Genomic DNA, 11,807 nt, shown 5'->3' on the forward strand with positions numbered 1-11,807 from the left:
CCCCGCACCCTGGGACCGGTAAGGCGGCGGCGCGGGAGGAGCTCTCACCCGGGACCGGACTGGGTGGCGAGTCGGGCACGTGGAGGCGCGCGGACCTCAGGGCCGTGGTGGGCGAGAGGGCCGGGGGGCGGGGAAGGGGAGCGCGCGGAGCCGAAAGGACCGGAGGCGGAGCCGAGGACGCCGGCGGCAGGAGAGACCCGGCACCCGCGCCTCTTTTCTGCTGGGCGCCTCTCGGGCTCGGAAGGAGAGCCCTGGAGGTGGGTGCCTTGGCGGTTTGCAGTGCCGAGGCTTTGCGAGAGCGGAGGGGACCTCGGCAAAAGGTCCCCGCTCCCCAGCGCTTGAGGAGCCTGGTGCGTTCTACGCTGGGGACCAGCGAGTCTGGGGAGCAGAGCTCCCAGACCCCGAAGCGGATATTTCCCCGGCGGGTGGGCCGACCCGGGACTCGCGCCTCCGTGTACTCGTGTGTCAGGGGGTTCGGGCCAGACCCGGAGGGTAAGTGATGAGTTCATGTGGCGTCTGGCTGTCCTGCCTCCTTAGCTTCGAGTGTATGTGAGGGTGACACCGGCTCACAGATGACTCACCTGGCTTCCAGGAGGCGGATTTGTTTGTGTTGAACGGGAGCGCGTTTCCGCGTTTCCACTCGAGAAGAGTGCTGTTTGTCTGAGAGCTGAGTGTCTCTGAGCACTTGCGAGATGCCACGTCTCTCAGCGTGCGTTTTCCCCGCGAGGATGCTGTTCCTGGGCGGGACTGTCCTTGCGCCCTGCCGAAGCGGGGGCAGGAGACAGTGTCCCTGGTGGTGTGTGTACGGGAGTAGTTGGCTGTGGGAGTGTGTGGCCCCCAGGCTCCACTCGCCCTGGACCCGCGGAGCTGGAAGGAAGCTGTCCACACCTGCCTCTTCCAGGCAGCTGTCTTTCTAGGGAGGTCGGTTTTGTTCTGCCTGGGCAGAACGTTAAGGGAAGTTGAGATTCTTGCCTTTCGTGACGGTAGTGAGATTTGGGGATGTTTGTGGGGTTGGGCCCCCCCCCCCAGAAAGAGACCATTTCGAATCTTGAGATTTGTGTAAACAGTGCTTTTACTTTACTTATTTATTTTTAACTTTTAAAAAATGTTATGCAGTTTTTAGAGGTAACTTTCCATTTCCAATTACAACAAAACATGGGCTATATTCCCTGTGTTGTACAACACATCCTTGTAGCCTGTCTTACACTCAATAGTTTGTACCTCCCCTCCCCCGCCCCTAAATTGCCCCGCCCCCTCTCCACCGGAACCACCAGTTTGCTCATATCTATATCTGTGAGTCCTCTTCTTTTTTGTTATATTCACTAGTCTGTTGTTTAAATTCCACATGTAAGTGATATCACACAGTATTTGTCTAGACAGTGCTTTTAAATTTGGCCCCAAGAACAAGGAGGAATCGAACTACTTTCTCCTGGTCCAGCTCTCCTTAGAGCTGCCGGGGCAGTCAAAAGGAAGAACGCTCCACCTTGGAGACTTGCTAGACCAGGAGGCACTGTCCTGAGCATTGCAAAGATGCTTTCGTGCCAGCCTGGGAGGGAAGGCTGCCTCTGATTTGCCGGTTGACCCGTGAGGAGAACCTTGTGGGGTATCTCTGTTTCCCCATCTCTTCCTTTCTGCTTTGCTTTCTGTTTTCTCTCCATTGGGGTTTCACCATGTGAAACATTTTAGAGGAGGGAGCTGGGTAGGGCGAGAACCACAATGCCCAGGAGACTGGCCGCAGTGTGAGACTGACAGCGCGTGGTGGGGATGGGCGGGGGGAACGCAGGCCGACCCCTTATCGAGTTCTTTCTTCATCCTCACAGCCAGATGCTGTGGGCATAATGTTTATGGCTTCTTGAAAGGAAGGGACTCGCCGCCCCTCCTCCACGCACCCTGAGGACACAGGTGTGCTGCTGGGGGCCACCTCCCCCCTCACCGGCTCAGGCCAGGTGTGGGTGGGGCTTCGAGGGTGTCTGGTCTAAGGATGAAGTAGAGCGGGTTCAGGTTTGGGGTCACACGTACCAGGGTATAAATCCTGACAGTTACTCGCTACCTTTAAGGCTTCAGGCTTGGTTTCCTGATGAGTAATACGGGAGGAGTTCATTAGTATCTATCGGAAAAGTTGGTGGTGAAAATTCAGTGTTTGCAGAGCACCTCGCACAGCCAGAGGCGCAGCATCCAGTGTTTCCTAAGCCTGTTTCAGCCTAGAACCCCTTTTTTCCTGGGAACTTCTCTGAACACCCTTTGCTAAACCCTGCCCTGCCATTCATGTTTATTTAGCCAAGTGGCTTGAGCGTTTGCTGTACACCAGGCCCTACAGGCTTCTTCCCTCAGACTTAGGGACCAGGGTCGCTAGTGGCCCAGGTGGAGGTGGGAGCCCGGCTTTGTCACCGCAGAGCACAGGGTCTCCAACTCCTATGTTCTAATTACCGTTTTGCCTTGACCCCAGGGTGAACTCGCTGAACATTAGTGAACTCTAATGTCAGCAGCTAACTCGCTCATTTTATTTTTATTTATTTTTTGCGGTACGCGGGCCTCTCACTGTTGTGGCCTCACCCGTTGCGGAGCACAGGCTCCGGACGCGCAGGCTCAGCGGCCATGGCTCACGGGCCCAGCCGCTCCGCGGCATGTGGGATCCTCCCAGACCGGGGCACGAACCCGTGTCCCCTGCATCGGCAGGCGGACTCTCAACCACTGCGCCACCAGGGAAGCCCACTCGCTCATTTTAGAGGTGAGGAGCAGCCACTACAGAGAACGGTATGGAGCTTCCTTAAAAAACTAAAAATATATGGTCCAGCAATCCCATTCCTGGCATATATCCAGAGGAAACTAATTCGAAATGATACATGTACCCCAGTGTTCATAGCAGCACTATTTACAATAGCCAAGACACGGAAGCAACTTAAATGTCCATTGACAGATGAATGTATAAAGAAGATGTGGTACATATATACAGTGGAATACGACTCAGCCATGAAAAAGAATGAAATAATGCCATTTGCAGCAACATGGATGGACCTAGAGATTATCATGCTAGGTGAAGTAAGTCAGACAGAGACAAATACCATATGATGTCACTTATATGTGGGATCTAAAAAATGGTACAAAAGAACTTATTTACAAAGCAGGAATAGACTCACAGACATAGAAAACAAACTTACACTTACCAAAGGGGAAAGGGGTGGGGGAGGGATAAATTAGGAGTTTGGGATTAGCAGACATAACACTGCTATATGTAAAATAGATAAACAACAGGACCTGCTGTAGAGCACAGGGAACTATATTCAGTGTCTTGGAGTAACCTATTATGGAAAAGAATCTAAAAAAGAATATATATACATACACACACTAAATAACTGAATCACTTTGCTGTACACCTGAAACTAATACAACGTTGTAAGTCAACTATATTTCAATAAAAATTTAAAAGATAATAAAAATAAAGATGGGAAACTGAAGCCCTGGTGGGACAGTAGCTTGCTTAAGGTCACACAGCTGGTGAGTGGCACAGCTGGGACTGGAGTCCACCCTGGTCCACTCTGTCTCCTGCGCCGTCTCCTGCTCTGTGGGTCCCAATGCCCAGACTCCTGGCCACCTTCGTCTAACAGGCGTGGAGGCTGGCACACTGTGCCTCCTGCCTTCCTTTGCCCCCTGTGACCCTTTGCTGGCAGGAGTTGGGACCACAGCTCCCTTTAAGGCTCTGAAACTGTAGCTGAACAGCTGCTGTCTGGGGGGGCCCCCCTTCCCCCTAGGGTGTGGCCAGTTCAGGGGCCCAGGTGGAGGTGGGGCAGGGCTGTGTAGCCAGGCATAGTCTCCAGCTCCTAGGCTCTCATTCCAGCTTTGCCTTGACGGCTTCTGAAGTGACAGTTCTTCGCACGCTTTTGGTTTTTCCATGTAGATATTAGGGATATGGGCTTGGAGCCCTCAGCTGTAGCGACTGGCCCTTTGGGAGCATTTCCACCAGAATCCCAGCCCCCAAGGGCCTTGCCCAACATCCTCCGGCCTTCAGTACATCAGGAGGATGGGCCCGGCTCCCTGCAGTGCGGACTGCGGAGGGTGGGCGGGCCCCCATGGGTGGGGACTCTCGGCTTCCTTTGACCCAAACTTCACTCGAACAATACACTTCAGAGGAGTCACCAGGGGCAGGAAATGGGAGCTGTGCGGAGGCTGGGTGACCCTCGTGGGGGAGGGGATGCATATCCGGCCTGAAGGAAAGGCAGGGTGTTGGGGGCAGTGCGAAGGGCACTGGGGAGGGGCCGGTGACACACAGGGTGGTCCTCTCCTCTGCAGGGGCTCTGTTGACTCAGAGAAGCCTGAGCTGCTGAAGCCCATCCTCTGGCTGAACCCTCTGCTTTGCCTTCTCAGCCGAGGTGTCCCAGTGTCTGCTTGCCTGGCCCACCCCTGCCAGAACTGCTCTGCGTTCCCTCAAGCCCCCGAGATGTTTGCGTGCATTGTCCCGTGAACCCCCCAGGATAAAAGACCGGTCGTGTTCCTCCCCGGCTGATGGCCATCTTGGCGTTGAGCGTTGAGTAATAGTTGACTGGGCCGTGGGCAGAGCTCCAGGTGGGGAAGCAGCCGGCCTGGGTCAGCTGGACAACAGAAAGGGATTTTTCTGAGCTACAGTCCGAACAGGAGGACAATGGGGACAGGCTGGGGGGGGCAGGTGGCGGAATGCTCTCCGAGGTGAAGCGCCCTTACCACGCCCTCATCTTTGTCAGAGTAGAGCAGACCTGTGAGAGGGCCGAAGGCCAACCTTGGACGAGGTGCGTTGGACCACACTTGAGTCGCGTTTCCTGAGCTCAGGTGGCCAGATTCTCACAGATCGCGTTTTGGGGACCTGAGAGAAGCTTTTGGGGTCTGGGAGGAGGTGAGGACGGCAGGATAACAAATGCTGTCCTGGTTCATCTCTTCAAGGGGGCAAGACTGGGGTCCTGAAATGGCCAGCTGGTAAGCTTCTTATCCATCCCTGGCCAAATTCCAGGTCAGATATTTGAACATACAGTCTGTGGGGACATCAGAAATGAAGTTGAGATAACTAGTGGCCAACATGGGTTCACTCTTCCAAGTCGTGGGAAAATAACCTAATTTGGGCTCAAGAGAACTGAGTGTGTTCTGGCTGATGGCAGCAGTAAGATGCATTTGTAACCGGTTGAAAGACCACCCTGGGTACTGAGCTCATGTCACCCTGGGGCGAGGTCTCTAGTGATATATGTCACATCTTTTTTGGCTTTGTCCTCTATCAGTTCTGTGCATGTTTAGGATAACAAGCCTATTGGATGACAGAACCAGGATTCAAAATCATTTCAATTGACTAGAATGCTGAGATTAAGCAGAGCCCTGAAATTAAAATAAATTTTCAGTTAAGATTAATACATGCTCATTATAGAACACCAGGAAAATAAAGAAATATATAAAGGAGAAAATAAAATGGTACATAGTTCTACAACTCAGGGATGAGTACCGTTAATATTTTGGTATATGTCCCTCCAAACTTGTGTTCATGCAAGTCTATATATTTTAACATAATTGCAATTATACTCTATTCTGTTTTTTTTAACTACTCTATACTATTGAGTATATAAATTATTGAAAACTGTAATTTTAAGGATCTGAATAATATTACATCATATGACAATACCTTATTTAACTGTGCTATACTGGACTTTTAAAAAAATTGTTTTCAATTTTTAGCCATTCAAAATAACTTGACATCTAGCGATATTAAACCTCTCTTCATATCTCAAAATGAAACCTAAAAAGTTTACGTGTAAAATCCTGCATTTAAGTTCAGAATATCGATTATATAGAATAGGAACTTACTGTCCATTCTTGTGGGGAAAAAAAAAAACTTGGGGTTTTTGGTTGAAGGAAGGGGAAGGGAAATGAGCATTTATTAAGTGCCCACTGGGTGCCAGGTGTTATTCTAAACATCTCTCTCGACATCTCTCTTTTAATCTTCACAGCAGCCCTGCGAGATGGGGTTTGTTATTATTTTTTGAAACTCTCCTTTACAGAGGAGGAAGAAGCTACACGGAGATTAATGCGGGGTTTAAGTTTGTACCCGGGTCCATCACGCGCTTCCCTTTGGGCCCTGTGGTGTGCGGAGCCTGTGTCAGAAAGGCTTGAATCCAGTGCAGTGCTCCGGCCACACTGGGAGCCTCCTCTGGTTTTGGAGGGTGGACACACCGGACCTAGGAAGCACTGAGCTTCGAGCATCTCAGCCGAGTTTGGAGCGGGGTGGGTGGGTGCTGGCATTTCTCTCCCAGGAGGCAGCCCTCCTTGCAGGAACAGCAGATCCATCCGTGATTTCAGGAGGCAGGACCAGGTGGAACTACACGGAATTTCTGTTTCTGTGCAGAACTGGTTAGGGATCCTTTGCCGGACGTCTCTGTGCTGGATGGGAGGTGGGATCAGATGACCTCTGGGGCCTCTGCCTCCCCTTTATGGTCCTGGCCTCAGTTTCTCCACATGTGGCAGGTGGGGACCCCACTAGGCGAGGAGGGAGGTGTTTTCCCACTTTGGCCCTCGGGGAGATCCATCCTGCCAGAGGAGAGGTTGAGAGATGTGGGGGAAGGAGCAGTGTCCCAGCGGGTGGAGGATGCAGCACGGGGAGGTGTGGGCGGCATTGCCTGGCCCGCGTCACCCTTGTGCAAGCTGGGTGGACGGGCGTCAGGGTCAGGGGAAGATGCCCCGGCGTCGGGTAGCGGCTGCGAGCACAGGCTCTGGAGCCCGTGCTGTCCGCTGGGAATGTGAAATTGTACGTGAGCTGGGAGCCACATTTAAGAGGTGAAAAGAAGCTAGTCAAATGAATTTTTTTAAACTTTTTATCTTACGTTGGAGTAGAGTTGATTAACAATGTGATCGTTTCAGCCGTGCAGCACAGTGATTGTTAGACATTTTCCCATCAGGTTGTTCCAGAATAGTGAGCAGAGTTCCCTGTGCTGTACAGGAGGTCCTTGGTGGTTATCCATTTTAAATAGAGCCGTGTGTATGTGTCAATCCCAAACTCCCTAACTGTCCCTTCCCCCACCCTTCCCTAGTGAAATGAGTTTTAATAATATTTTCTATTAAACTACAGTGTCTAAAATACGATCGGTTAACGGGTAATCAATAGTAAAACAATATTAATGAGATAGTTTACATTGTTTTTCATAAAAAGGGTTGGGATCCAGCCCGTGTTTTACACTCAACGGCACGTCTCTGTTGTACCGGCCACGCTTCAAGTGTCCACTAGCCGTGGCCAGTGTTTGGACAGTATAGCTTCACAGCCAGCCTGCCTGCCTGGGTTTGAAGCCCCTACCTGCTGCTCTTCAGCTATGTGGCCTTGGGCACGTTTCCAGACTGCAGTGTGTCTTATTTCCCCACGCCCCCCTTTTTTTTTTTTTTTTTTGGAACAAGTAGGATCCAACCCATGCCCCCTGCAGTGGAAGTGTGGAGTCCTAACCACTGGACCGCCAGGGAAGTCCCTTATTTTCCCCGCTTATTAATGGGGGCAATACTAATGACAGTGCCACCCCCATACGGTTGATGTGAAGGTTAAATTAGGCAATATCTGTAAAGTGCTTGGTTTCTTTGCCGGGCACATATTAAACACTGTATAAGTGTTTATCAGGTAAATGACCTATAACTGGTTCTTAACCCCTGGAGAGGCAGTGCTGTGCTTGGGAAAGCCCAGCCATAGAGGGGCCCCATGGTCCCTGGGCGTCCCTACCGGTGCCCGTAGTTCTACAGAGTGAAATGGATTCAGATCAGATGGGCTGATCGGTTGTTGCTGCACAGAGGGCCACCTCCTGGGAGAGAAATGCCAGCCCCCGATGATGGGACAGGGTCCCGTCCCTCAACAGGTGTGTCCTGAGCCTCTGTCTCCTCGGGGCTCGGAGCTGTGCTTTGTGGCAAGGAGGAAGAAAAGCGTCCTGGAAAATCGCGTGACCTCGTGTCGACTTGGAGGTTTGAGTGCTTCCGACACCCCCCGCGGAGCTCCGCCAGCCGCAGCAGCGCCAGCTCTCCTTGGCATCAGCCCCCTCCGCTTGCACCTGCCCTCAGTGGTCACAGAGCACCCACGGTGTGCCCGGCTTGTGCCAGGTGCAGCGGGGGGCGCGTGGCAGGTGCTTAAGGAGCATGCGATCCAGCAGGGGAGACAGACTGAGTAACAAACGCTGAGAGCCTGCGGGGTGCTTGAAGGGCCAATGAGAAACACAGACAAGGGACTTCCCTGGCGGTCCAGGGGTTAGGGCTCCGCACTTCCACTGCGGGGGGCACGGGATCTATCCCTGGTTGGGGAACTAAGATCCTGCGTGCTACATGGTGCGGCCAAGAAAGAAAGAAGGAAGGAAGGACGGAAGGAAAGAAGCAGCAGGACAGGCGAGCGCAGAGGGGATGCCTGGTAAAGAGGATTCATCCTGAAGGGGCTGGGAGCAGTCAGGGAAGGCTTCGTGGAAGAGGAGCCACTTGCACTGGCTTTGAAGGATGGGTAGGTTTTTGACAGCTGAGTGTGTACATGTGTAAGAGGGACAGAGAGAAGGAGAGAGGGAGGAAGGAAGAGGGCAGGAGAAATATCTGTGAGAAGACAGAAAAAGTAGTGATTTCAGGGCTGTGGGCATGAAATGACTAGAGGAGGGACTTTATGAACACGGTCCATTTTCCGGGTACTCTGGGTAGAATAAGGAGGACTTGGTTTTTAATTTACGTGCAGCAGAGTTTACTCCTTGTGATGTGTAGTCCTATGAGCTTTGACATATACACGGAGTTGGGCGGTCGCCACCACGGTCAGGGTCCACAACCGACCATCTCCCCAGACGGCTCCTCAACGCTGCAGCCCCTTCGCCCCATGCCCACTCTGCCCTCCCCGATCTGTTCTCACTGCTGTGGTCTTGCCTTTTCTAGAACGTCAGGTGGAATCGTACAGCGTGTAGCTTTGGGCTCTGCTGACTTCACTCAGCTGGATGCCCCCTTCGACCATGTGGTGTGTGGGTCAGAAGTTAGTTCCCTTTCATTGCTGAGTCACAAGAACCCCCGTCATCGGGAATTTTATGGCGGTCCGGTGGTTAGGACTCCGAGCTTCCACTTCATGGGGCACAGGTTCGATTCCTGGTCGGGGACCTGAGATCCTGCATGCCATGTGATGTGGCCCAAAAAGAAAAAATACAAAACGAAGGACCCCGTTATATGGCGTCCCACACTGTGCTTGGCCGTTTGCTGGTTGAAGGACTTTGGCGTGGTTTCCAGACTTTGATGATTTTGTAAAGCTGCTGTCGTCACTGGTGTGCAGGTTTTTGTGCAAACCCAGGTCTCCATTTCTCTTGGATAAATACCTAGGAGTGGGATTGCTGGGTCACGCGATACGTGTGTGTTTTAAGCTTTAAGAGACTGCCGAGCTGTTCTCCCACGTGTACCGTTTGGCACTTCTCCCCACTTCTCCCGGCAGAGCGTCAGAGTTCCATCACTCAGTGTCTTCAGCAGCACTGATGTTGTCAGGTTTCTTTCTGTCCTGTTTGTGCCATCCGCGTAGGTGTGTAGTAGAATCTCCTTGAGGTTTTAATTTGCATTTTCTTGATGGCTACCGTGTGGAACGTCCTTTCGGGGGCTTATTTGCCATTCATACAACTTCTTTGGTGAGATGTATGTCCAAATCCTTTGCCTATTTTTTTCGTTCGATTGTTTTGTTATGAGAGTTCTTTAATATTCTGGATACAAGTCCCCTGTCAGATGTGTGATTTACAAATTTGGGGGAAGTTCACTTAAGGAGAAAATCTCCAAAAGAAGATGCTAGGTGTGGGGTAAGAGTCTGGTGTCCTAAGCCTTGGCCTTTCTTGAGGGCAAAGGTGGGACCGGGTTGAGGTGGGACATGGGGGTCCCCTAGAGAAAGACCTACGGAAAAGAGGAAGGGACCGGGTCTTCCGTGAGGTCCCACTCCTGGCGCAGCAGCTGCTTCAGAACAGGAGGCGCCGGTGCTGTCTCGCCGGCCGGGCGAGCGTGCATTCTGGAATTGGAGGTGGGGACTTGGCCCTCCGGTGGCCGGAGTAAGGGCTGGGCGGGGGTGTGGCTGGTGCAGAGCGGAATCAGTGGGGTGGGTTTCTGGGTCAGGGTGGGTCTTCGCTGGTGTGACCTCAGCCTGGGGTCTGAGGGCCCTGGGCCATTGGAATTTCTACCCGGGTGTAGGCAGGGTGGCTCTGAGACAGAAGGACATTCCTATGAAAATGACCCAAGGTGGGGTGGGTGCTGCTAACCTCCGTCCAGCCTGGCCCTCGCCTGTGCCCTGGGGGCCGTGGTGTTGCCAGATGCAGGGGTCTTCATTCTCTCCTGGGCAGGCCTTTCCCAGAGATGATTAGAGAGCGGGCAGAGCTGAGGATGGGGCTCGCATGCTGCTCCCTGGGGCTCCCCCTGAGCCCTCGCCCCACCGTGGTTCCCTGATGCCCTGGGCCCTGGAGGGCTCCTCCCTGGCGGGGGGGGGGGTGGCTGAGCTGCAGGGGCACCGGTGCGGGCACAGCCCCAGTCCTGGCACGTGGGCACGGTCCTGCACTCTGTGGGCGCAGCGGTGTAGGGGAGGACCGGCTTGCTCAGGTCGTGCCTGGGGATTCGCCTTGTGAGGAGTTTCCAAGGCTCCGGGTCCTTGATCTCTTGTGAGATCTGGATTCCACAGGACAGGCCCGTCCAGAGGGAGCCCAGTGGGCTGGTGCAGCCCCTTGGCCTCCAGTACTTTTGTGACTTTTGCTTTATTTTAGAATCCTGGGAAGGGCCCAGAGGAGAAATAAATGCAAGGCTTACTCCTCCCATCTTTTTTTTTTTTTTTTTTTCCAGCTTCCCCAAATGCATATTTATCTTTTAGCCGCCCTGTGCGGCTTGTGAGATCTTAGTTCCCCCACTAGGGATCGAACCTGGGCCCTTGGCAGTGAGAGCGCCTAGTCCTAACCACTGGACTGCCAGGGAACTGCCTACTTTATTATTATTTTTTAAATGTATTTTATTGGAGTAGAGTTGATTTACAATGTTGTGTTACTTTCTGCTGTACAGCAAAGGGATTCAGTTATACATATATACAGTCTTTTCCACTTTTTTTTTAAGTCAGTATTATTACTTTGAGCGGTTTTGGGTTTACATACAAGTTGAGCAGAAATTACACAGAATACCCTCCCTCCTCCCTGCTTTCTGCTTATGAACACCTTGCCCTGTGTGGCATATTTGTTACCTTGCTGGGCCAGGATTGATATGTTATTAACTAAAGTCCACAGTTTATATTAGGGTCCGCTGTGGGAGTGCTGTGTTCTGTGGGTTTGGACACACGTCTCGTCACATGTAATGGTGGCATTTCAGCCCCAGACGGAGTGGCTTCACTGCCCTGGAACTCCTGTGTCCCACCTGCTCAGGCCTCCACTGATCTTCTGTTGTCCCCATGGTGTCACCTTCTCCGAATGCTGTGTGGTCTTTGTCGTACAGTCTGCAGCCTTTCCACGTGTGGCTTCAGATGGGCTTCACTTAGGGATATGCCTCTAAGTTTCCTCCAAGTTTTCCCGACTTGAGAGCTCATTTCTTTTTCATCGTGAATGATCTTCTCCTTTCCCCGCCTTTTCTCTTTGTAAGTGGGGACACCGAGGTCCAGAGAGGGAAAGTGTCCCCACGAATCATGGCAAGGCTGAACGTGGGACCTGATTTCTTCTCCTTGTGAGATCAGAGGGGCTTCTGTGGCCCCAGTGGGTGGGGCAGAGGTGGAGGGCCTTGGACAGGCACTTCCTGGATGCCTTAGGGCTAGGCCCACAGACACCCACAGCCCTGGCCGCTGGGAGTGGGAGGATGGCTGGCCGGCCGCGGCCCTG

At 52.6% G+C, this 11,807-nt stretch overlaps 1 protein-coding gene across 1 annotated transcript in view; it reads left to right on the forward strand.

Annotated features, from left to right (window-relative positions):
* Nucleotides 1–2: 2 nt before the first annotated feature.
* Nucleotides 3–11,807, forward strand: part of TEAD4 (TEA domain transcription factor 4) — a gene marked incomplete at its 5' end in the record, with an annotated part of 59,453 nt that continues 47,648 nt past the window's right edge. Inside the window, one exon of the mRNA XM_024733123.1 lies at nucleotides 3–18. Coding sequence (XP_024588891.1) covers nucleotides 3–18 — 16 coding nt within the window. The remainder of the gene's footprint in view (nucleotides 19–11,807) is intronic.

Source organism: Neophocaena asiaeorientalis, unplaced genomic scaffold (assembly GCF_003031525.2).
Source record: "Neophocaena asiaeorientalis asiaeorientalis breed wild unplaced genomic scaffold, Neophocaena_asiaeorientalis_V1.1 scaffold150, whole genome shotgun sequence".
Classification (NCBI taxonomy): Eukaryota; Metazoa; Chordata; class Mammalia; order Artiodactyla; family Phocoenidae; genus Neophocaena; species Neophocaena asiaeorientalis.